At 44.6% G+C, this 25528-nt stretch overlaps 1 protein-coding gene across 9 annotated transcripts in view; it reads left to right on the top strand.

Moving 5' to 3' along the window:
* The window catches only part of TIAM2 (TIAM Rac1 associated GEF 2), a 231900-nt gene that overhangs the window by 106756 nt on the left and 99616 nt on the right, over positions 1–25528 (top strand). For 7 of the 9 annotated variants that reach the window (XM_067701695.1, XM_067701698.1, XM_067701694.1 and 4 more), the window contains 3 exons: positions 13255–13365; positions 14534–15709; positions 21319–21754. In XM_067701695.1, the coding sequence (XP_067557796.1) occupies positions 14540–15709; positions 21319–21754 (1606 nt within the window). In that variant the 5' untranslated portion in view covers positions 13255–13365; positions 14534–14539. Of the gene's footprint in view, positions 1–6368; positions 6424–13254; positions 13366–14533; positions 15710–21318; positions 21755–25053; positions 25291–25528 lie in introns of those variants that run through there. The other 2 variants (XM_067701696.1, XM_067701702.1) reach the window with 2 other exon arrangements.

Genomic DNA, 25528 nt, shown 5'->3' with positions numbered 1-25528 from the left:
AACAGCTCTCGAATGAATGTGGAAACAACACGGAGAGAAGCCTAGAGGGAAAAGCTCACACTCCTTAAATACCTAACGGGGCCCCTTTCTGTGTCTGTCTGTGCCTTCAGGTTTAGCCCACTTTGTAAGACTCACTTACATAAAGATAATAAACCCCATTACTGAGATCCCTTAAAAGGGGAGTAATAATAAGTATAAATAAATAAATAATAATTTGCATTTGTCATTTGAAATTGTGTTCCTTAGATAAGGACAAGATAAAATGGTTTTACTGGAGAAACTAAAAAAAAAAATAAAGGTATGGACTCAAAATAAATAGCAATAATATTAGAGACAGGGAAAAGAAATAATAGTAGTTGATAAACCTGAATTTCTGGCTGTTGACACAGAAAGGTTCTAAACATTGTGTTTATAACAGTTTGAATTTTAGTAATGGTGGGTTGAGTGTCTTTTGATTTTTCAGTTCTATCTCAGATGGACTCCCAAATGCTAGGAGGTGTTAATGTCAGTATCCCAGGAATACATCGTACACTCTATTGTCAGCTATTTATAGTCTGTAGTATTGTAGAGTTGAAAAGGGACCTTAGGCAATCTTTAAAATGGGAAAACTGAAAACCTACAGAAATGAAATGGCATGTCCAAAGTTACCAAGATGGTTGGCTGCTGGGCTGGGATGTGATACCAGTTATCTTGTTGGTCTTTCCCTACACTACCTGTCTCTTTAATTGGGAATACTTTGGCTCATTCTGATTTATCTTTTTTTTTTTTTTTTTTTTGGTGATACGCGGACCTCTCACTGTTGTGGCCTCTCCCGTTGCGGAGCACAGGCTCTGGACGCGCAGGCTCAGTGGCCATGGCTCACGGGCCTAGCCGCTCCGCGGCATGTGGGATCTTCCCGGACTGGGGCACGAACCCGCGTCCCCTGCATCGGCAGGCGGACTCTCAACCACTGCGCCACCAGGGAAGCCCCTCTGATATAAATTGACACATACGTACCCGTTTTCCTCTGTCCCTCCCTCCCTCTCTCTCTCCCTCCCTTCCTTCCTTCCTTCCTTTCTTTCATTGACTTACATACTTACTTACCAAACCAGACAGGCCTAAAGCTCTAGTCAGAGACAAGACAAAGACTTTTGTTTTTCTTGGATCCTAATGAAGTTCAAAGCTGTACACTCAGTCGATGGTCATCATTCCCATTGACTATTGCCAGAGAGAGAGTTAGGTGCCCATGTGTTAACCTGTATGATAAGGCAGCTTTGGCTAGACTTCATCTGTCAATCTGTCCCTCTTTGTGGCCTCATATTGAGAGGTTTTTTTCCCCATGATCCCACTCTAATAGAAGACTGACGTTTTCATTAGTTCTGTGCCTGACAAGAGAGGCTCTGGAAGGGAACAGAAGACAGCAGATGGACTTTAGCTTTGGTGCCAAGGTAATGTAAGGCCCTTTTGGAAAAATAAACTTTACATATAAAGTGATAGACTAAGTAATCATTTTGTTCTAGGAAAGGGATGTGATAAGTGCTGCAGGTAGTGTTGGGATGAAGTTGGTCCAGGGTGTTCCTAAAACTTAAATAAAGGTTTAGAAATCCTGGGTGTCTTTAGGACAACACTGGAAAGAAATTATAATCCCCATCCTGTTTTTGTACTTGACCTTGACACATCTCTAGTTGCAGAATTGAGTAGGATTGCTGAGATGTGAAGGGCTAAAGAGATGCGGAGTGTATGGGCTGGGAAAGACAAAAGCTAAACGTCCATACCATTTAAAGCCAATGAAAAGAAACTCTGAGTGGAGAGAATGAAAATAGATTTGTTTTCAAGTCATCTGTAGCCACTCCTGGAAGGTAGAGTGACAAGTGAAAGGCAGCATTGTTCACAGACAGACATAAGCCAAGAAAAACCAAGATATCAAAAGGTAATAGAGAGTAAAGAGCTTCATGAAAAGCGTACCCCCATTCATGGAACACAGACACACACACAGAGTCACATATATGTATATACATATATATTCCATTGACAATTGATCACAAATTAATCAAAAGTTAAATACAAAACAACTCCCAAACCCAGAAGTAACCGGAACACAGCAAAAACCTTGACTTACTTTTTCTACCCTACATGTGACCTAGAGAGGAAAAAAACTGGAAATTATAAGAAGGCACAGTGAGAAATAATTTGCCAAAAAGTTCCTTACTAGAGTTGATACCCTTTTGTCCTGGTGCCTTACCTCATGTGTTTATTATTAGTTCTCAGGTGTTTTTCTGAAGTTTCTCTAATAGAGCGTCGTGGCTCTAGGGCCAGTTCCCCCTCTGGTGCATGAACAGGCTTGGGGAGAAGCCTCCTTCCCCTTTGGCTAATAAAGGACAACACCAGAATTTCCCCTCTCTCTCCTGCCACATCAAATTCTCGTATTTACACACACACCCCCACCCCCACCCCCCCACACTTCTTTTACATTCCTACTGCCTGATTCTCCCTTCTTTACAGTAAAACTCCTTGACGAGTTATCTCTATTCACCATCTTCAATTTCATGGACCTCAGACTCACTCCAACCCAGCCTCCTCCACCTGGACTCTGCTCCGGTCAAGGTCACCGATAGCCTGCACGGTGCTGAGTCCAGGGCTCTGTTCTCAGTCCTTGTTCCATGAACTACCAGAAGCACTTGGTCCTTGCCCATGATCTCCTCCCTGAAAAGCCTTTTTTCAGTGGGCTTTGTCAGCAACATGTTTTCTTGGTTTCCTCTTAATTGGATCCACTGACCGACCGCTCTTCCTGTTTCTCCTTATTTCTTGGCCTCTTGGTGTTGGAGCACTTCCGGGCCTCTTTGGGCCTCTTCTCTTCCCTTTGTTTACTTATTCCCTCGGGGGGCTCATCCAGTGTATGTTTTAAATACCATCTTCACGTGGGTGATAGAAAATTTGTACCTCAGGCCCATCTCTCCCTGGAACTCTAGGCTCCTGAATCCCAGTGTCTACTCAGCGTTGCCACCTTGATGTCCAGTGGGCATCTCCCACCTGACAAAAGCAGACCCCACCCCATTCTCCTCCCCCCAAGCCCGCTCTGCTCTGCCCTTCCCATTCTCCCAGTGGCTTGGTCTGAGGATCGTGGTGTCGTCCTTGACCTGTCACCGCTCACTCCCAACCACCTGAGACTCCATTGGCTCTCCCTTCACCTGTCTCCAGACTCCTAACCCTCCCACCTGAGCCCCACCCGCATCACCTCTCATGTGAATTATCCTCCCAGCCCAACAGGCCCTGGCTTCCCCCTTGCTGCCAGCAGTCCAGATCCTCAGGGCAGCTGCAGGGGTCCTCTTGAAATATGCCCCATGATGAGCCGTCTCTATTCACAGCCCTCTAATCATGACTTGCCATCTCAGTGTGAAAGCCAGAGCCCATACAGTGTCCCTTCGGGCTGCGCCCTCTGGTTCCTTGTCCCCTCCGAAGGCTCCTGCTCTAGCCGAGCTGACTTCCTGCCTGTCCACCAATCTGGGCATTTGTACCTTCTGTCCTCTGCTTCAGAGGCTCTTTCTTTCCCCAGAATCCGCATGTTCTCCCCTCCAGCAAGTCCTTGCTTAAATGTCACCAGTCATGAGGACTTCTCTGCTCCGCTTTCTAGACCTATAGCTCCCCTCTCCCGACATTGCCTATTTCCCCCTTCCCCCTTTATTTTTTTGCTAAAGTACTTAATCGCCTTCTAATATATAATTTACTTACCTTCTTGGTTTATCGTTCAGTCTCCCCACTATAATATAAGCTCCACGAAAGGAATTTTTTTTTGGGGGGGGAAGGTGTATTTATTGCTGTATCCCAGGGCCCAGAACAGTTCTAGCACAGACTAGTTGCTCAGGAAACATTTGTCCCATTATTCAATGGAAGTATATCCTCCTTAGGATACCCGATGAGGTAGCTAAAGCAACCTAATGTAAATGCTAAGTATCATTGACTGCCTGTGTTTTAGCTCAAAATGTAAATTTTATATTTTACTTTGTGATCTATGTTTCTTTATTATGGCAACAATGTTTAAATTACTTAGCATTAGATGAAATGGAAACTTCAGGAAGATTCCCCTTGGTTATTCTATGGTCTTGATACTTAGAATAATGACCATGTAGCTTAAACTATCAAGAAAAAAAAGCTCTCATTTGTGCAATGTTGTTGCAAAGCAGCAGAACAGAATAACTACATTTTAAACTTCCGGCTCCTTAGTTAACTTAAAATTGCAGTTTTTCATTTTATCATGTTCCCATCCCCAGCTGTGGAAGCCTTTGCTGCTTGGGGAATGGATACCGCCGGGGAAAGGTATTTATGAAAGGGGCGTGGATCCCAGTCATTCTTCTGAAGGAGGAAACTGAAAGTTAGATTGTACTTTTTAAAAAAAGATACGGGATGTTTTCAGGTTTAAAAAGCACAGAAACATTTAAAATTGTATTGATGTAAATACATATATTTTTTTAAAAATTAAAGAAATCCAGGTTGGATTTCTACCTTTGCCCCTTCAGGATCTTGGTCAAATTATTTAATCCCTGGAGGCTAACATTTCCTTTCCTATAAAACAGGGATGATTAGCTAAGCTCTTGGGGTTCTTGTGCCCTGGGTAGCCCTGGCACACAGCATCTCAGGACATATTAAATCCTTCCCTGTCTCTCTGCATGCCCATCTACTTGAGGTATCAAAACTTTTCAATTCCTGTGAATTATGAAATTTAAACTATACGTACTAATGCTATTCTTTTTTTTTCCCCCCCTGAAATTTTCTGTAAAGTTACTAGCTAAAATCTAATCAGGTTTATTTTGAATAATGTATGATTTATGGAAAAGTTCAGCAGTGATTGGTTTAATTTTACCTTCAGGCCCAAGAACAACTTATATTGTGGCTTTAAGACGTAGACCTATAGAAATGAAGGCTTCAATCAGGCTACAAGCCGAATGGAAGGAAAATAGTTACACATTTATGAGGGTGAGGAAAGCCCCTGTTTAAATGAGGGGAAAAATGTGTGCTTTAAGCCTGTTCATTTTTTAACTTAAATGGAACAGTATACAGTGAAGAAATACTTTGCTAAGAATAACCTGGTGCAGTGACCGCGGTATATTTTGTTCACGGAACACGACTGAGGTTTAGGAGTGCGATGCCTGCTTCTGAGTTACTGAAGCACGTGCTTACAGACAGGTCTCCGAGCCCGTGAGAAGCCATGTGGTTATAGCCTGGGATTCCGATGCATGGTCTTCTGTTTTCCTCTTGGTGTGAAGCTTGGGAGGTGCCTACCCATGTCTGAACTCGCTTGTTGTGGAATGGCTCATGTTCCTAAAAGTTAAAAAAGAGAGGTTATTTAAAAGTCATGCAAACCATTTTGAATCCCAGGTTACAAACGAGGGTTATTTAAAAGTCATGCTGACCATGTTGAATCTTGTGCATCTTTGGTTCCGGCCGTCACCAAAGCAGTATGAGGTCTGCAGAGACCAGGCTGTTGGCCAAATTGTGGATGAGACTTGAAGTACACTTGGGAGAAAATGCAGAGTGGGACTCAACATTTGATATATATTTTTTTTTAATGGCAGCGATTTTTTTTTAATAAATTTATTTTTATTTAATTAATTAATTAATTTTTGCCTGTGTTGGGTCTTTGTTGCTGTGCGCGGGCTTTCTCTAGTTGCGGCGAGCCGGGGCTACTCTTCATTGCGGTGCGCAGGCTTCTCATTGCGGTGGCTTCTCTTGTTGCGGAGCATGGGCTCTAAGCACACGAGCTTCAGTAGTTGTGGCGCGTGGGGCTCGGTAGCTGTGGCTCTTGAGTGCAGGCTCAGTAGTTGTGGTGCATGGGCTTAGTTGCTCTGCGGCTTGTGGGTCTTCCCGGACCAGGGCTCGAACCTGTGTTCCTTGCATTGGCAGGCGGATTCTTAACCACTGTGCCACCAGGGAAGTGCCAACATTTGATACTTAAAAAAAAAAAAAAATTTCCGTGCTACTGTGTTAGAAAGAGCAGGGATGAAAATGGATGAGATGCATTTTGATAATTTTTGAAAGAAAAATAAAAAAGTTTTATCTTTACATGGATGGTTTTATTTTAGACTATGTTAGTTCTGTAATTTTTATTGAAAAGTTGATTTTTAAAAAACCCCTGAAATATTTTCAGTTTCTGTGATGGCTCAGAGGTAGCTGGGCCTCTCAACTCACTGACATTCCAGAAACATACCAGTAATATTTGTGGGACTGTTGGTCTCACCACGTCTCTCATAAACTCAATGCTGTTAAAGTTGTTGTAAACTCGCTTATTGATTCTGCAAATGTTTCCTGTTAATCATTGCTCCCCCTTCCTACACAAGCTGATAAGCCCCTCTGGGGAAGGGATCAGATCATATATCACTCTTGTTTCTCTCCAGTGCCCAGCACACGGGTGGATGTATAGGCGGGTCTGCGGAAATTCAAGTTGAGTTGGTGAGTGGAACTCTTATTTCACATCAGTTCCCAAGTTTCTGCGAACACTAAGGACATTTTCTTCTTTTGCCAACGCTGCCTCCCACGCTGGGCTTCGAGCTACTGATTACTGTGGACTCCTTCCCAGATGGTGTCCCAGAGTGTCCCTAGGAGACGGCTCATGTGTGGTGCTCCTGGGGACAGTGGGGAGGGCGTGAAGGTGATGGGCAGGGACAGGCAAGGTCTCCCCCAGCCTCCTCTCCCTCATCCCTCCTTCCCCTCTTACCTCTTCCTCCTCGTCTCTCTCAACGTTACCCCTGACACTTGTGCTCAGCCCCTGCTGCCCTTGTCACCTCTCCTGAGCAAGCTGGGGGCTTTCTCTGCTTAGTTCACTTGTCGATCCAGTCACATACGGATTCAGCAAGTGGTCCTGGAGCGCCCGTGTCTTTGGATTGCCATTTTCTGTTCCTTGGAATGTCCTTTTCTGTCTCCATCTCGCAGAATCTCACACATCCTCAAGACACAGTTCTTTGGCTGACTTCTTTATGGGGTCATTTTTAACTTTCATAGGAAGGGTCTGAATGTCCAAGGAAAGTTCCTCTTAATCTGTAGCCTGCAGAAGGGTGGGGATGTCACATGTGGTGCCCAGAACTGCACATCAATAACGGAGAGTCCTTTTCTCTCTCGCTCTTCTTCTTTCTAGCTGAAGTGTTTGCCTTGGGTGATGATTCTTTGGATGTTTCAAGACTCTCTAGACTTGGGTTGTCCTTGGGCCTTATTAGAATGGATGTGCCATTCTGATGAAACTGCTACTTGCGGTTTTCTAAGTCATTGTTTTCAAGTTCTTTTTTCAGACCGTTACTCAAGGAGATAAAATTTTACTTCACCACCCAGTATACAGGCAAACATACAAGCACACAAAAAATTCTAATGTCATAGAACAATTTTTACCATTATTGGGATACAATTCTCTATTTTCTTATAGTCTCTGCTCCATTCCTATTCTATTCTGTTCCTTTGAAAATACTGGTATTAAATCATTAAATGAATTTCATGAGCCAACAATGCATCATGAACCCTTGGACAAACACTTCTGTAAGCAGTGCTGCAGATGTTCAAGTTTTTTTTTTTATGAAAACAGGTGTGAGTGCTGAGACCCTGCTTGTGAGAAATTGGCTTACTGAGGTGATGTGCTCTGCAGAAAGCTGGGCTATTGTCTCTGTGGAATTTATTGCTTTTCCCCTGCTGAATACCAGCCGTGTTTGTCGACTGAGGTCCTGTTAGGCATCCCTTCTGCAGATTGGTTTGTCTTTTCATCTGTTAATATGCATTTGGAAGGAATCCTGCTGAATTGAAATAGACCCAATGGGGCTCCACAATGGCTACTTAGCTTTTGACGCCCTTAGCAGCAGCCCGCTTTCTGTCCACTTTATTTATAAGGGTTACGCTCCCTCAGCACTATTCCTATGGAGACCAGATGTTCCTTTCTCCTGCCTCTTCATACAAATTGGGTTCAAGTTTTCTTATGATTAGAAATGAGCTCCTTCGAGTCCGGGTATCGGTGCATTTGGAGTGCGCTTCCTGGAGGCAAGATGGGAGAAGCAGCTTCAGGCTGTATTTACAGAGTTTGTTAGTAAGTTTGGGTCCTTGACAGAGTTTGAATGCTTTGGTTTTAGATTTTCCGGCATATTTGTTCTTGTATTTTAGTGTTTTTACTGAGACAGGCAGTAACATTTTAAGGCAGGGTTTCTCAGCCTCAACACTAATGACGTATGGAGTCAAGTAATTATTTATTGTGGGGACTGTCCTGTGCGTTGTAAGATCTTTAGCATCTCTGAACTCTACCTGCTCGATGCCAGCGCCCCAGCGTGACAACCAAAAATGTTTCTAGATATTGCCAAATGTCCCCTGGGGACCAACATCGCCGTGGCTGAGATTCGCCAGCTGTTCAGTGAACACTTAGGTTACATTTCTACACTTTCTAGCATGTAATAATACAAGTACATGATTTGTGTCATTGTTTCTGTTGACATTTGACACATGTGTGGCAAGTTAGATAGTTTTATATGCTGTAACTATTGGGGAATTGATCAAAATCAGTGCTAACAATGGAACTTGGAAAGTTCCAAATTTATATAATAAACATGTAATAATTAATGTACTGATTAATAGTTAATAAAATGAAACAGCAGACTGTTATAAGATCTGATATCGTAGTACACCAAGTTAAATTTATCACTAAAAATTAATAATAGTACTGTATATTTGTGTTCCACAGTTTTTTAGGTGGTTTCACATATATTTCCACACTTGATTCTCTATCCATGAAGTAGGTAGGACAGATATTTTTATCCTCAAGTTGCAAATGGGGAAAAAGAGATTCAGAAAGCATAAGTAGTTCGACCTAAAACTCACATGTTATTTAAGAGCTGGAAGCAGGTCTTAAACCCAAGTTCTGTGACACAAACCAGACAAGGATTCTGAGATTTGTCTCCTTAATGAGTGAAGCTCCCCTCGGCCTCCCACCCCTCAGTAAAGGGAACCAAGTAGATACTGTTATGATTAATGGTTAGTCCTTTTCTTATCTTTTTTCCAGCTCTTATCACTATCTGAAATGTTTGTCTTGTCCAGTGATGAGGCTCCTCTTTCAGTATAAAAATCTTTCTAAAATTACATGAGAAGCCTTGTTGGTATCTTGTTGAGCTCCCCTTAACTGCCTCGCCAAGGCGTAAGTCTGGCTTTTGTTCCATGTCCCCACGCCTCCGTTCTGCTTGCCATCACCAGTCAGCCCCCAGCCCTCCGCACAGCCCCATCTGGCCTGCTCGGGTTGTCTCTGATTTCCCTGTAGTTGCTCCATCTGGGCAGCCGGCACAGGCGGAGACCAAGCAGAGTTGGAGGATTTTAGTTTCCTTTGCTCTGAACTCTATATTATGTGGAAGCAGAGAATTTGCCAGTCTGACACATGAGTTCAAGGCCAAGCTCAAGGCAAGTGAAGAAAAGGTAAATCTTGAATTTCCTCCTAGAAGTTTCCTGCTGTGAGGTTCAGTAGGTCACAGTGGCTGCTGGGATTCTGATGACGTATTTGTGGAATTCCTCCACATTGCCGGACATTTCTGGGGTGGTAATTGATTGCAATTTTAAAAAGTTTAAATTAGGAGTTTGGGATTAACACGTACACAGTACTATATATAAAATAGATAACAAGGACCTACTGTATAGCACAGGGAACTATACTCAATATTTTGTAATAAAGAATAAGGGAAAAGAATCTAAAAAAGAATGTGTATGTGAGATATATATATATATACATATAAATACATATATATAACTGAATCATATGTATGTGAACCACTTTGCTGTACACCTGAAACTAACACAACATTGTAAATCAACTAGACTTGAATTTAAAAAAAAAAAGGAAAAAAACTTCCATTCTTGTTTGTGATTTTAGCTTAAAAAGCTACATAGCACATTCATCAGATTGGGGATTGGAAGGGAATGTAGAAAACAAAAGACAAGGGTTGTTTTTAGGTTCAGGAGATGGTGATCAATTTTTTAAAATGCCAATATTTTATTATAATTATTCAATAAATAAAAAATAATTGTAAAAAAAGTATATACACAGCATAGAATATTTGTGAAGTCCACACAGTCTTAGCACCCTCTCATTTATTCCTGAGTAACGCACGTAAATTTTCTCTGGGTCAACTGTGGGCCTTGTACGTTAGCGTACCTGATACGTATTACTGCAGGTTAGTGTACCAGTGTGCATGCTTTTTTCTCTTGGGGGCTTTTAGCTATTTCTTTTCTTTTTAAAAAATTTCACAGGAAATCTGTTATTTTGATATTGTCAGCCTGCTTTCTATCCATAAAATTTTTTTTTAACTTGAATACCATAAAATTCCCTTAGTAAAAGTTCAGGGAGTCAGGGTTGCAGAAAACCTGACCTGTTTATTCTCTTGCTTTCAGACAAAAAAATCACAGCTGAAGTATGACAGATAAATAGCAGTTCAATTTGCCAAACTCCTCAGGGACAGATCTAAAGTTTCCCTCAGAGATTACCCTTCTCTGTCAATAAATTCCTCATAAATATTAGATAAATTCTTCTTGCTACGGTTTAAGGCTGTTTTCCTTTTGTGGGATTGATTGACTAGGGGTGTTGAACAGCTGGTCAGCATCGTCCACGTGTCACATTGCATGTTGTATCTGCCTTTCGGCTTTTCTCCAGGCAGTACTGTGTTAATTACTGAGACATCGCCTCATGGATTAATACATCAGTCTTTCAGCCAGATCCTGTTGGGATGATTCCTGCTCTTAGTTTGTGCCCAGATCAACCTTCTAACAGGTGAAATTGCTTTCATTCAATTCAACAGGTGTTTATTAAATGCTTCCGTGAGCCCCAAAGTTGCAGGCCTTAATGGACAGCAACCTCAGAAAGGACAGGGTTCAGGGCTATGTGTTTTAAAATAGGACGTGAAATTTAAAATTAAGCTATTTAACTTCACAAGGAGAAAGACAAGGTGAGGTTACAATCTGCTGCTGGGGCATAAACTTACAACCCTGAGCCATTCTGCACCTTTGAACCCCTGTCTTTGTGTGTCCTTGAGCGGCTGCCCCAGCGGGACCCTCTCTCAGCGGCAGCTTTATGCCGCTGGGTTGGGGGCCTTAAGCCAGGGCTGTGTGTGCTCGTCTTTGGGCACGTGATCTGGGATCAGAAGGGCCTGACAAAGAGCCGCCCAGGAGACTTTCACCTGTGGGTCATCCCTAGACCTTGGTCTTGATGAAAGTACACAAACACAGAGGCTCACGCCCATCAGCTTATTGTGTGAGGTCTCAGACCCGGCAACTGGGAGCTCCTCTGGCCACTTTTAGTTCCTGTGTTAAAAGAGTGTAGCTGAGAAAAGACAGACAACTCAGGTTTTGAAATTTCAAAAGGTGGGGTTCTTGTGTTCTAGCTCCCGTGTCAGAGGTATCACGGGGGCCACTTTTTAGTGGCACTCAACCAGTGGCTCTCCTGCCTTTTAGATGTTTGGGAGAGCTGCCCACGGGAAGGTGTGGTCAGTAATGTAGTAGGTACCATTTCAGACCTTGTTAGTTAGATGCTGGCCTCAGTCTTTATAAAGGCTGTTAGATCTCCTGCTGATGCCTAAGTGGGAAATCTTTGACATTAAAAAATGTTTTTTTCAATTTACAATGTGTGTGTGTGGATCGTCCCAGATAGACTTGTGTCTTTGGCCTCTCTGGACATACTTAGTTCCCGTGCTAGTGCTTCATGAACTTTAAAAGTCACCATCGAACCTTCCAAAGAAGCTATACAAGTGGCTAATAAACCATGAAAAAATGCTCAACATCACTAATCACTAGGGAAATGCAAATCAAAACCACAGTAAGATATCATCTCATTACTGTAGGATGGCCACTATATAAAACAAATAGAAAATCACAAGTATTGGTGAAGATGTAAAGAAATTAGAAGTCTGTGAACTGTTGGTGGGAATGTAAAATGGTGCCGCTGCTATGGGAAACAGTATGGTGTCTCCTTGAAAAATGAAAACTAGAATTACCATATGATCCAGCAATTCCATTTCTGGGTATATACCCAAAGGAAGTAAAAGCAGAGTATTGAAGAGATATTTGTATACCTGTGTTCACAGCAGCATTATTCACAGTGGCCAAGAGGTAGAAAGCAGTCTCCAGGTATCCATTTACAGATGAGTGGATAAACGAATTGTGTACACATACAATGGAATATTATTCAGCCTTAAAAAGGGAGGAAATTCTGATGCATGCTGCAACACAGATGAGCCTCGAAGACATTATGCTAAGTGAAATATGCCAGTCACAAACAACAAATCCTGTATGATTCCACTTCCATAATGTGCCTGGAGCTATCAGATTCATAGAAAATAGAATGGTTGTTACAAGGGGCTGGGGGGAGGGGGGAGAGGGGGAGGTGGGAAGTTGTTTAATGTAGGAGGTTTAGTTTTGCAAGATGAAAAGCATTCTGGAGACGGACTGCGTAACAATGTGAACGTGCTTCACATTACTGTCTGTACACTTGAAATTGGTTCAGATGGTAAATGTTACATGTGTTGTACCACAATTACAAATAAAAATTTTAAGAGGAAAAAAGTCACTAGTGGCCCCTCACTGCTCTGCTCGCTCTGTCTGTGGCGGAAATAAAGGCTTTGTGTCCGGCAATGAGCACAGCCAGATGGCGGCACCCCAAGCCCCCCTCCTCTTTCCCTCAAAGGTGGGCTTCCTGCCTCTAGCCTTGTGCAGTGAGACCCAAGCAGGTGCTGGAGAAAACCTTTTCATCTCATCCACCGGGTCTGCCTCTCTGACCCGCATTATTTTAGCCAAGGGCTGTTTCCCTGCGACTCTACATTTTGGGTTTTGTTTTTGCTGCTTCGTCAAATGGGGAACAGGGACCCGTTCTCGCCATACCAGGACGGTGCTTCTGTGAGTTGTTTTCCTAGCGGTGGTGACAGATGAGCCATGACTCAGGGCAGCACTTTCACCTGCTCTCCCCTGAAACAAAGGCGTACATTTGAATGCAGACTGTGTGGAGTGAAAGGCCATTGCAAGGTTGGGGGGTGGGGGAGGGGGTGGGGAGGGGTGGGGGAGGGGTGGGGGAGGGGTGGGGGAGGGGTGGGGGAGGGGTTGGTCCTGGCTTCCTTCACATCTTCCGAACAACCCCGATGGATCAGGCTGCTCACAGACATTCCATTTATTATTTTGACAGGGATTCTGGGCACCTGTTGTTTCTTCAGGTAACTGACATGAAACCTTCCTTTAACACCCATTAGGTGTTAAAGCTTGACAGAGTTTACTCCTATTTCTGCTTTTCAGGATCATTTCATGGACTCACTCCTCTCACTTGCTAACCATGCTGCCTTGCTCCCAGGACCCTGTCAAGTCGACTGACCATTAATCTCCCTCAGCGCACAGACCAGACTGCAGGTAAATCCTGCTCATGGGAGCTGCGGTTCATGTCTAGTTGCGTGACTGTGATTTGGGGGATTAGTAAAGGTTTAATTATTTGTTCCCATTATTTGCGTTTTAAACTGTGTTTGATAATTGTCACCAAAGAAACGTCAGCCCTTTTGAATTTTGTGGCTGTACGTTCTTAGGTACAAAAGAATTAAAATGAAAAGCCTGCTACATATATTTGGAGACATGAGTGGAAGCATCGCCTCCAACTTGCCTCAAACAGTGATACTGGTTAAAATAAAAAACTGAGGGTGGGGTGGGGGGGGGAGGTTTGGATCAAGTTTCACCTTGAATTTGGCTTAACTAATAGACTCCTTAAGCAAATTGGGGTGTTAAAGGGAATTGAAAGAATCTAACCGTTTTTTTTTTTAATACCCACATTCTAACAAGTCAGCTTCAGACTTTTTTCTGTCATCAGGTCCTAAAGTGAGAACCCTGAAAGTCTTTAGAAAAGCTCTAGAGATGGTTCATTAAAATGTTTTTCTGTCCCAAATGAGAGCTTGTATTTTCCTCCCCTTTTTTCCATCTCAGTTTAGTTTTTGAGAACTTCTAGGCCTTATCCTTTTTGATATCCTACTCTGTGTGGTACATGAAAGTTCCAACATAGTATGGTACCCAGAGTCATGTTATTACAAATGTGGTCATTTTTCAGCAGTAATCACTTATATTGGGGTATGGTATGAACTCTTCCAGTAGCTTATGTATAATGAAAATATATCTGTGTGGTCACTGAAAAATCATTATATTGGAGTGACAGAGTAAAGATATTTTTCCCTCATTTTTCTCTTCAAGAATCATTGGTTCAAAACCTCCCAATACCACGCCTATAGGAGGTCTCTTGTCTTAAGCTGATTCCTGTGCCTGTTCAGTTTCTGAATTAACATCAGACAACAGATTGTGCGCTTAAAATCACCAGCACAGGAGCGGGCAGTACTGTTTATCTGGCTGATGACCTGCGTTTTAGGAGGAGAACCAATTCCGTACGTCACTCTTGTCCCTACGTCTCTGAGTTGTGTCAGGTTCAGAAAGAAGTTGCTTGGTTCCTTTGTCATGTGAAGAACGTAGTTTTAGAAAGTTCTGTCATAGTGGAAGGTAATTTAGGTCGTGAGTCTTACCAATGCTACTGTTCTTAATTTAGGTTAAAATGGGGAACTCCGAGAGTCAGTACACCCTTCAAGGATCTAAAAATCATAGCAATACTATTACTGGTGCTAAGCAAAAGCCTTGCTCCCTGAAAATCCGTGGCCTTCATACAAAGGATGACAAGTCATTGCACGGATGGGGTCACGGAAGCAGCGGAGCCGGGTACAAGTCCAGGTCGCTGGCCCGAAGCTGCCTTTCTCACTTCAAGAGCAATCAGCCTTATGCATCCCGACCAGGTGGCCCTTCGTGTAAAGTCTCCAAAGGCAGTGCCTACTCCAAGCACAGGACAAATGCCTCGGCATCGGATTTCCAGGGCAACGATGCTGCTTTCTCCCCCGAGAACGGCTTCCACTACGTCGGGCACCCACCGGCGGATAACCACGCGGCCTCGAGGGACTGCAATGGGCACCTTCTCAACTGCTACGGCAGGGACCAGAGCGTCGCGTCCACCCCTCCCAGCGAGGACCGCAAGAGCCCCAGGGTGCTTATCAAGACACTGGGCAAGCTGGACGGGTGCCTCCGGGTGGAATTCCACAGCGGCGGCCAGCACGGCGCCGCGGCCCCGGGGGCCTCGGGCGGCCCCGTGCAGCTCCTGCGCTACTCGGCCGGCGCCCCGCCCAGCCCGCGCGCCTCCCCCGCCGCCACCGCCGCCGCCGCCGCCACCGTCGCGCGCCCGCGCTCCAGCAAGGGCAGCTCGCTCAGCTCCGAGTCCTCCTGGTACGACTCGCCCTGGGGCCCGGCCGGCGAGGTCAGCGAGGCCGAGGGCTCCTTCGCGGCGCCCGGCACACCGGAGCCCGAGCCCGGCCTCCACGCCGGCTTCCCGCCCAGGGATGCTCCAAAGCCTTTCAGCCAAAGCGCCTCCCTCTCGTCCCTCCGGGAACCCTACCCGGACGCCACCCTGGGGAGCCTGGCACCCGCGGCCCTGCGGCTCTCCGACGACTACATGGGCACGCGCGCCAGCCTCAGCGCCCGCGTCTCCTTCGCCTCCGACATAGACGTGCCGGCCCGCGTGGAGCGCGGGGAGCCCGGGCAGTTCGCCTCCTTCACCCTTCCCTGCCGCAAGTCCAGGGCCCTGAGCGAGGAGCCCTCCAAGAAGGACACCCTGAAAGCCAGGATGCGCCGCATCAGCGACTGGACGGGAAGCCTCTCCAGAAAGAAAAGAAGACTCCAGGTGAGTCAGGCTTGGAGCGCCAGGAAGGATGCTCTTCTGTTTTCTATCTGCAAAATGGGCAAGTTAGCAGAAGCTACTGCAGAGCGTGTCCTGAGGCTTGAATGAACTCGTGAGAGCGAAGAGTTTAGCCTAAGTCACGGCACATCTTGTTTGCAGGTGTATGTGCGTGTGTGTTTTCTTTCTTTCCTTTTGCTTCAGATGTGCATTTTCATTCTTACCCCTCGACTTCAGTCTCCCGGGTTCTGTCCAGTCTCGTCTCCTGGACTCTGGTATGAACCCCACAGGCCGCATCCCAAGACCTGGCCAAACGGTTCTTAGAAAAGACAGTGTTGGAGAGACTTCCCCAATGAATTGGTTATCTGAGTATTTTGCTAGAGCTCATTGTTAAAGCCTAAACAGAAAGGAAGAGAGAGAGATCGTTGTCATTTTTGGATGAGTAGCCTTGCTGAGCTCGATATTACTTTGGAGAAATTAAAATTCCTGTTGTTCAGTTGGTACATCAGGAAGAAAAATGTGGGTGATCTATCTATATGTATAATCTCACCACCTCCTCATGGGGCAGCTAACAGTTTTGAAAACATCTTGACCTAAGTACGTGGAATAGCAAAAGTATGATGATGTTGAGAAAATAAGAATCATGATGATGACAGTAACCCTTTTAATGGGCATATAAAGTTTGAATGGGGGAAACAAAATGACTTCGACATCAGGAAGGAAAGTAATAGTTTGCCTTCTTAAGTAACGGGATTTCTAGGTTTTCAGTTGCTTGCTCTTTGTTTGTTTTTACTTTTAATCATTTATAGAAGGGAGAAAGTGTTTTGTTTTGTTTTTTTTAACTCAGTATAAGTCAGATTGTTAAAGGAAATTTGAGTGACCAGTTTGTCTCTAGTAGAATTGCATTTAAACCATCCTAGATAGATATATACTTATAAAATTGCATAGAGCTTTAGGGATAGAAAATAACTTCCCTGAGCAGATTGTTTCAGATCTATGAAATTTACCATTAGTTATTTCCTTCTTACGTATGAGGTGCATGCCCCCTGCCCCCAGATTGTACTTTGTGCCCTTTTCTCCTCCTCTACACAGAGACGAAGAATAGATGACTGTTGTCCTATTACAGAACTCTTCATACCCCTGAATATAGTCATTTGCTCCCTCCTTACTTGTTACTTCTTCATGCTAAACTGCTAAGTGCTGTAGTAGAGATTTCTTTGACCTTTTTTCTCAGCTGCCATTTCCCAAACAACTGACAGCAGTCAAGCATAATTGGAGAGAGAACTACTTTCTGGGGAGCTGCAGTCCCACACAGACAGCTTTCCCGTCTTTTTGATGCAAGTGTTGTGTTGTCGACTAGTGTTCAGCTCTCATCTGCTGTGGCCCTTAAGCCTGTTCTTCCACATCTCTTATTTGCATGTTTCTCATCTGTGCTTGTGGCCTGGCTTACACTCGGCTCTGCTGTGTCTCATTCCGTTTCCATTCAGGTCCAAAGCAGACCCTTTGCCACTGTGAATTGACCACATTCTGCCCCATGCAGGACCTCGCTGCCCAGCCATCCTGGGAAGTGAACCTCCTTCAAGTCTGTATCGTCCAAAGATTTAACTGGATGATCTGTAAGCCTGTGAAGTTAAGAACAGACGGGTTACAATCAAAGAATCTGAATGTGAAAGCTAGAAAGGACTCCCTCTCATTTTAAAATGAAGAAACTAATATTCAAGGAGTTTGAAGACACATGGCTCATTAGGGGAGAAGCCAGGGCCAAAGCCACTTCTGCCAAAGCCACTTCTGCTAAAGCTCAAAGGTGTGCGTTTTCCACCTAGCCACATGGCTGAGGTACTGTTGATAGCCACTAGTAATTACTTTGGGGTTACTGAATATTAAGATAATAAACTATCTTGTATTTTTGAAAAGTGGCCTAGGAAGGCAGCTTTTGAGTTTTGCTTGTGTCAAACTTTGATAATTTATAAAGGTGAGCAAAATGTACTTTTTTGGTAAGTGTGCCACTTCCGTTGGCCACGCCTTTGCTTTTTTGTTCTTTTTTTTTGTTTGGCTGCACCGTGCAGCTTCTGGGATCTCAGTTCCCTGACGAGGGATTGAACCCGAGTCACCAGGCCACCAGGGAACTCTGGCCTTTGTTTTTTTTTTTTTTTTTTTTTTTTTTGCGGTATGCGGCCCTCTCACTGTTGTGGCCTCTCCCGTTGCAGAGCACAGGCTCAGCGGCCATGGCTCACGGGCCCAGCCTCTCCGCGACATGTGGGATCTTCCCAGACCGGGGCACGAACCCGCGTCCCCTGCATCGGCAGGCGGACTCTCACCCACTGTGCCACCAGGGAAGCCCTGGCCTTTGTTTTTCTTTTACAGTTGAACGTGAAGACAAAGTTTGGATCCTTAAAAAATGTAGTCAGTGCATAGGAGCAAAGTTTGTGACATTACACTATAGTAAGGACCAAATGCTTATCCTCTTACACACGCAGACTTCTGTATGCCAGCAGGGCTGAGGCTTGGAAAATCTTCCTATGATGGGTAGACATATTTGTTTTGACTTTGTAGAAAAAAGTGACGTAAAAAGAGCAGTCCTTTTTTTTATAGGGTTTTCAACCACTCTGGGGAGTTAGAGCCTGAAAGCAGATGAATCAGTGGAAAAACTTACATAGCTGAGAAAGAATATCACACTATTCAAAGCTAGAGGGAGGGGGAGGGAACACACATGTGCTGTAGAAGGGCATGTGTTTGATGCTGGTAAGCTATTCACACTAATGCAGCCTTGCTGAGACCTGTGAGGCCTTGCTCCTGTCCTGGGTAAACTTTCCATTCTGTCAGTCAGGGTGGGCTAGGTTATGCGGAGGTAACAAAAAGCCCGCAGTTCTCTGAGGTTTAGCGCAAGCGAAGTCTTTGTCTCATTCAAGCTGCAACTCTGGTCGGCATTGTTCCTCTCTGGGACCCCAGGTCCACAGAGCAGTTACCATCTGGCACACCGCAAGCCTCTGTGGCAGAGGGAGAAAGAACCGTGTGTTGGCTTTTGAAGCTCCCACTCAGGGGTGACATGTTTCACTTCTGTTTGCATTTATTGGCCAAAGCAAGTCACGTGGCCTTGCCTAACTCCAAGGGAGGGGGGTGGGGAGTAGGGAATGGTCCTGCCGTGTACCCTAGGGGAGGACCAGATATATTTGAGGGGTAGCAGTGACTACTGCTGCAGAGCTTCTTACAGAGGAGATTCAGGACACAGAGACTCCGGCTTTCTGACCATCTTAATTTTAGGCTCTCACTGCCCTTTGAGGGCTACATAGTCACAGGGAATTTCTGCAGAGGACCAGTGGCCATTACTGTGAAAAGGACAATAGCATACGAAGAATGACATAGTAAATTTGGTACTTTTTCCTAGAGAGTGAGGAATGGTGATAAGAGTTTTCCTTTAGCTCTAAAGGAATTTAGTGACATCTCTTGAATTCCTCTCTACTCTTTGCTGTAGTGCTCTTGTCATCGTTATGTTATCCATTGTTTACGATTATCCAGTGGGGGTGGAAATGGAAATCAGACATCTTTATGTACATGTCTAACATAGCACCTTAGTTTCACACCCATAGCACAGTGATCAGGAAATCCAGCTCCGACTATTTAGGAACTGTCCTCCCTCCCTCCCTCCCTCCCTCTCTCCCTCTCCTTCCTTCCTTCCTATTAGCCTGAAAATGAGTCACTAGCTATTAGGATTCTAGATGGGAAGCTTTACAAATTTATTAGAGACCAGGAAAGTTCATGTCTGTGTATAAGAATCAGTTATGGATGCTAAAATGCGATCTTTCTCCATTTGTCAAGGAGGAAAATTTGTCTTGCGTTGCTCTAGTTGAACATTTAGAAGTTAGCGCTGTGACTTTAAGTCTCCCTCTTATGAGGAACAGTGTCAGGAGTACTAACAGGTTACATTTAAGTTTGCCACCTGATGCCTTTCTCTGGCAGGGCTCTGCTTGGTTTGAAACACCCCATTATAGCTCTAGCTGGGTACCAGAGGCAATCCCAGTGTTTTGGGGCTGTGAGTCAGAGACTCCTATTTATAGCTGAAATAATGTCAATACTAGCTAAATTAGAAGTATTCCTTCATCTCCTAAGAACTTTTGAAGAGCAACAAAGTGACAATTGAAAAAAAAAAAAAAAACCCTTAAACTATGTTGAAAGTTTCCTGTCCAAGTGACTCACCACAGCTGGCTTATTTGCTCTGTTCTTGCATAAGCATCAGTGTATAAATAAATCTGATTATGGGACATAGTATATAAACAGAGCGGAAGATAATATTTTCATTAGTAACAGCTATGTTTGGGGCTCAGTTGCTTGTAGCCCTTGGGTGTTTAGAAGCACTTTTCTATTGATGATTTTCCTGCAAAAGAAGCAACTAATTGCGACTTGATTTCTGGATGAAGTTTCTGAAAAGAAAACCCCTCCACGCAGGGGAATATTCAAAATAAGGTCTTTAGTCAATGGTCCTTGATCCTGTTTTCCCTCCTTTTTATTTTAATGGAGAAGGAAAACCCACTAGCCTCTGAGTATTAGAGTCTCTCTGCAGAGTTACCTTAATTTAAGCCGTAAGTTTGGAATGTCAGTGTCTTTTAAGTCATAAATTAGCTCACTTTCTGCTGAAAAATTTCCTTACTGCTGTTGACCAATGAATGGCCTCTATGCAAGTTATTCTTCTTGAATGTCTAGACTTCTAATCTAGACGTTAGAGGAAACCTTTGTGTTTTCATCTCTGTACATGGCCAATTCACTGTTCAGTGCATGTTGTCCTAAGGGGGGCAGCGGTTATTAGAAGAAATATTATTTTTATTTAGAACTGCCTGTGTCTGATTTTGTGGCAGAATAAATATTAAAGAATCATGCTTTGGTATTGCCATTGCTTAAAATAGATGTTCAAATAAAACAATGTGAATGAATTAATAATACATTCCTTTCATGAAAGAATTCCAAAGTAAAAAATATTTGTTACGAAGTAAAAGCTACAGTTGGTAACCACTACCCTTTGTGGATAAGGAACCCCAGGTGCATGTTTTTCACTGTCCAAAGAGGGAAAATACGATGCTAGAGATCTCAGTGTCTAGACCTTGGAAGGGGGTGAGAAGCTGAGACTGTTCACTGTGGGGAGGGGAAGAAAAGTTTGTATAAACCACGCCCTCCTTGAGTGTGGAACTAGTGCTTGTCTAATTTAGCTTAAAAATGATCCAGAAGAAAAACAAGACTGCAAGAACACGAATTCGTTCCCGGAAGATACTGATTCTCAATTAGCAAAGAAGGATAAGTCCAGAAATGTTCGCTAGTGTGTTTTGAATATACCAGTTCATTGTTTGATGCTAACTGTGGGTTAGATTTAGGGCAGTCAGGGTTATTTGGTTTACATTTTTTAAGCATTGATTCCACAGGCTATACGTTGGGTTGAGCAATACTGTTTCTATAATTCTTTCTGATTTGCAGACTTGATGGTTAAAGATGCATTAGAGAAAAAAAAAGAATCTTGCTTTGCAGCAGTAGTATTAGCAAACCACACTATTAACACGTATGCCGTATTGGGGAAGGGGTGCTTTGGTCATATGTAACCTCTGACAGGTGGTCATCTGTGTTGCTCACAGGAGCCGAGATCCAAGGAGGGCAGTGACTACTTTGACAGTCGCTCGGATGGGCTGAATGTGGACGTGCAGGGGCCCTCCCAGGCATCTGCATCCCTGTGGTCAGGGGGCTCGGCTCAGATCCTGTCCCACAGAAGCGAATCCGCTCACGCGATCGGCAGCGATCCCCTCCAACAGAACATTTACGAGAATTTCATGCGAGAGCTGGAAATGAGCAGGACCAACACGGAGAACCTCGAAACGTCCACAGAGACCGCCGAATCCAGCAGCGATTCGCTCAGCTCTTTGGAGCAACTGGACCTGCTCTTTGAGAAGGAACAGGGGGTGGTGCGCAAAGCCGGGTGGCTCTTCTTCAAACCCCTCGTCACTCTGCAGAAGGAAAGGAAGCTGGAGCTGGTGGCTCGGAGGAAATGGAAACAGTACTGGGTGACACTTAAAGGTAAGTGATCGTCACCACCCAGAGAGCCCCTGGGGTCCTTTCCTCCGCTGTCCTCTTTCCTAGGAAGTGTCAGTGAGTGCGGTGTTGACCTGAGTTCACGTGAAGGCATCTGATCCAGAATCTACCAGCCTGTTTTCCTACAAATACCTTCTCAAACCTGTATAATATGCCTCACTTAACATTCGTATACATTATTCATTCTCATAAGTAATGATTGAATTTAATAACTATTGCTCATTATTTTATAGGTATTTCTGTACCATTCTTTTAATACTTTTCCTGCATCTGGGGGTGGGAGGGGAGCCCCAAATAAGTTACCAAACGTAGTTTAGTTATTTGGAATACAGATCATGAATTTCTGTGCGTGTTCAAAACTCCAAAGAGGTATCCTTCCCAGCTTGTACAACTAAATTTCATCTGCATTATTTGATTTGTGTCACCTCGCCTCTATGAACTGAGAGTCTAACTGTCGTCACCAACAAATGCTTTTTTTTCTTCTTTTTTTGATGCAGAGGAAATAGGAGAAAGCATTTGCTTTGTTAAGACGATAAAGTTTTCTCGCAAGCATTTGCCACTTAAAAAATTATAATCGCCTCGCTCATGGTGGATGGATAGATTATTTGAAGTGATCTAAGGCTCTGAGTCAGCATCATGTTGATTTATACAGATGTGAACACAGAGCAGCCCCACAGCCTCTGGCATTTCTTCACAGCTGTCCTGTGACTCTTTGTCAGCGGAACCTGGTGTGGTGCGCAAAGTCAAACCTCATTAGCGGCCACCACCCTTCCTTGTCACGGGAGAAGGCAGAAACAGAAATCACGTCTGCACGCAGCGAGTGTGGAAGGCCCGGAGCTGTCTGCGGCGCTCCCCGTATTTAGAAATTGTGAGCCTTGGGGAGCTGGCGTCAATTCACAATTACCCAGAAGCCCCTCTCTGGGCAAGGTGCACCCGCGAAGGCATCTCCTCTCCTTTCCCTAGCAAACTGGAGGGTTTATAAAACCCAGGACCCAGCATCCCACACGGATGCAGTCCTCTTTTCCAACTTCTGCATTTGGATCCTTGCGATACCTTGTGGCTGAGGAGGGCAAAGAGCTTACCCAGCTTGGGTGTACTGGAGAGGTGGGGTTTTCTGCTGGATGACGGAAGAGATTTGGAAGGTTGGAATTACGGGTCACATCCAGCAAGATAACATTTTGAAGGGATAAGTGATGCTTTAAGGTTTAATAACCAAAGAGCTACCCAAGTACAGGATAGGGAGGTATAGCCGCAAAGTATTCCAAGTGAAAAAGATTTGAGGGTTTGATTTGCAGGCCATTCACAGTGGGTTTCCACTGTGATGAGGCTAAAATGAAAGTAAATGTGATTTAAAGAGCACACATGGTTGTTGGCCACATCATTAGAGGTGTCATGTCGTCTGCAGCTCCATCATTCCCCCCTGCCTCTGCCCTGGTCAGAGTTGGCCGTTTCTCTCCTTAGGGGCAGGATATTGCAGGAGACTTGTTCATAAACGAGCCAGTGGGTCTTGTAAAAGTTCCAGCTGAAGAGGGGAGTGAAAAATGTCCCCTCAGGGGAATGAGCGTCTGGAATTGTTTGTGACTCAAAGCCTGAAGCTGCATCCCATTCGTGTGGTATTTAGAATGGGTGCACTGAATTCTAGAATGTGTCATGCATAGGATGTGTCAGTCTTGTAAAAGAGACACTGAATTTATTCTGGTTCATCTGAGGTTGGGATAAGACTAATAAATGGAAGACAAGCTGATTGTGAATTAATGTAAAAAATACAACAGTAAAACAACAAACAAACCCACTGCCTCTTCCTGAGTTCCCTGCTACTGGAGACATTTGTGCAACGCCAGAGTGTTGGAGGCTTCCTGGGGGAAGTTCAGGCAGGGATCACTGAAGTTTGGAAGAGGGTGTCTCCAGGACCCTGTCCTCCATCCTGGCAGCTTCCCCGGGGAACTTCTGGTTGCCGACTTCGGGGGCAGGGATGGTCCTGACTTGTCTCTGATGATTGCAAGACCCACAGTCCTTCCTGGGTCCTTGCTGGTTAAACACTTGAAGACCCGTGGATAAAGGGTGCTTTGTAGGGGTAAATGTTATAAAGCACACATCCCTTTGTTTCCTTTGCAGCCAAGGAAAGGCATGGGATAGAGATGTTTTTTCCCCAGCATAACCTTTTCCATGTGGTTTTCTACACCTCTTTCCTCTGGGAATTCAATATGTTGAATTCAACTTTCTTGGCTTAGAATCCAAGTTGTAATATTTGGACTTAACTGTTTCATTTAATCATAGTTAAAAACATATATGTGTATATGTACACACACACACACACGTACATTTAAGCAGAATTTTTAAATTATCCTTGGAGTTTCTATGTAACTAAAGTAGAAAGAGTGTTTTTCAGAGACAGCGGCTATCAGCCAACCATCTGGTTGCCCACCTACATCGAATGTATAGGTATGCTAAGGGCGCAAATGTTTTTTAGGGTTCGGAGGATGTAATAAATTTTTAACAAGGGTAATTCTGCTTTCCATCTGTCTTTTCCAATGAGTGGATTTTCGTGCGGTTCACAGGGAACTTCCTGGGCAGAATAGTTGGCAAGGGGGTTAAAGCTGTCCCTCAAAACACACAGTACATAACCGAGGTCAGGAGGGGTGTTCATAAAGGAAGTTTAAGAAGCTGGTCATTCTGCCTGTGACAGGGGAGGACGGATGAGTGTGGGTTGAGAAGGTGGATTTGAAGGGAGACCGAGACTAATTTCTCTCCTTTCACTGGTGATATTTCTAGTAATACAGCCTCTCCTGCTTCCAGTGCTGTCCTGATCTGTTTCCTCTTTTTGCTTCCACTGACAACTGCCCAGGCTGACACCAGCTCCTGGGGTGGGGGGGGTGGACAGGGCAGGGCTGACGGCCACAGCATTGGGGGGTGGGGTGGGCACAGGAGGCTCTGCTGACGTGGGCGCGCAGCCCCTTTCCATCAGCCTCATTGCCCCCGCTTCAGAGATGCAGATTAAGTTAAACTCGACGTAACAGACTTAAGACTGATTTCCTGTTCCTTAAATTCGATAGCAACAGAATTCTGCAAATTGTTTGACATACTGGTCTGGTTCTAAAGCGAAATGGCCTGTTTTGGTTTCACGCTTCCGCGGGAGAGCTGCGTGCTGTCACGGTGGGGCGTAGGGTGGGGTTAGGGTTGGCAGTGTTCTGGCATCTGCCCAAGATTGCGTTCATTTCCTCTAGATGCCGCGATTCAAACCACCGCCCCTGGGAGCTCAGTGTTAGGGGCGCTGGGAAGTGAACATTAACCCTTTGGAAAGAATTGGGAGTTGGGTGGAGCTGGTGCTGCTCTGTTGTCCTCGGGTCCCATGGTCATGGGATGTCGCACAGGCTTTTCCCGATGGAAAGACTTGGGGACTGTTTCTAAGTCCATTCGTGGCTGGAAGAAAAAGCAGGCTCAGACCTGCCGCAGTAGCTCTGGCCATAAACCTCTTGCTCCTTTCCCTTGTTCTAAGAGGCTCTCACAGCTTCTGTGTTTGGGTGAGTTTTGATTGTGGGAGGAGAGATCGCTCAGTGCTTCTTGAGATCAGAAGGTACCATGGAGGGAGAAAGCGCTGTCGTGAGCCAGGGTCCTGCGTTTTTGGATCCTGGCTTCTGTGCTATGCTGGGCTCCATTATATAAACTTGTGCGTCCAAATTAAGATCTGTTTTCAAGGGAAGAAGTGAAACTGGTAAGAGTGAGATAGTTTTCAAAACATGGAAACTTTTATGAATGAAG

This window comes from Pseudorca crassidens, chromosome 13 (assembly GCF_039906515.1).
Source record: "Pseudorca crassidens isolate mPseCra1 chromosome 13, mPseCra1.hap1, whole genome shotgun sequence".
Lineage (NCBI taxonomy): Eukaryota > Metazoa > Chordata > Mammalia > Artiodactyla > Delphinidae > Pseudorca > Pseudorca crassidens.
The sequence above is the reverse complement of the archived record's forward strand: the minus strand, read 5'-3'. Positions and strand labels throughout refer to the sequence as shown.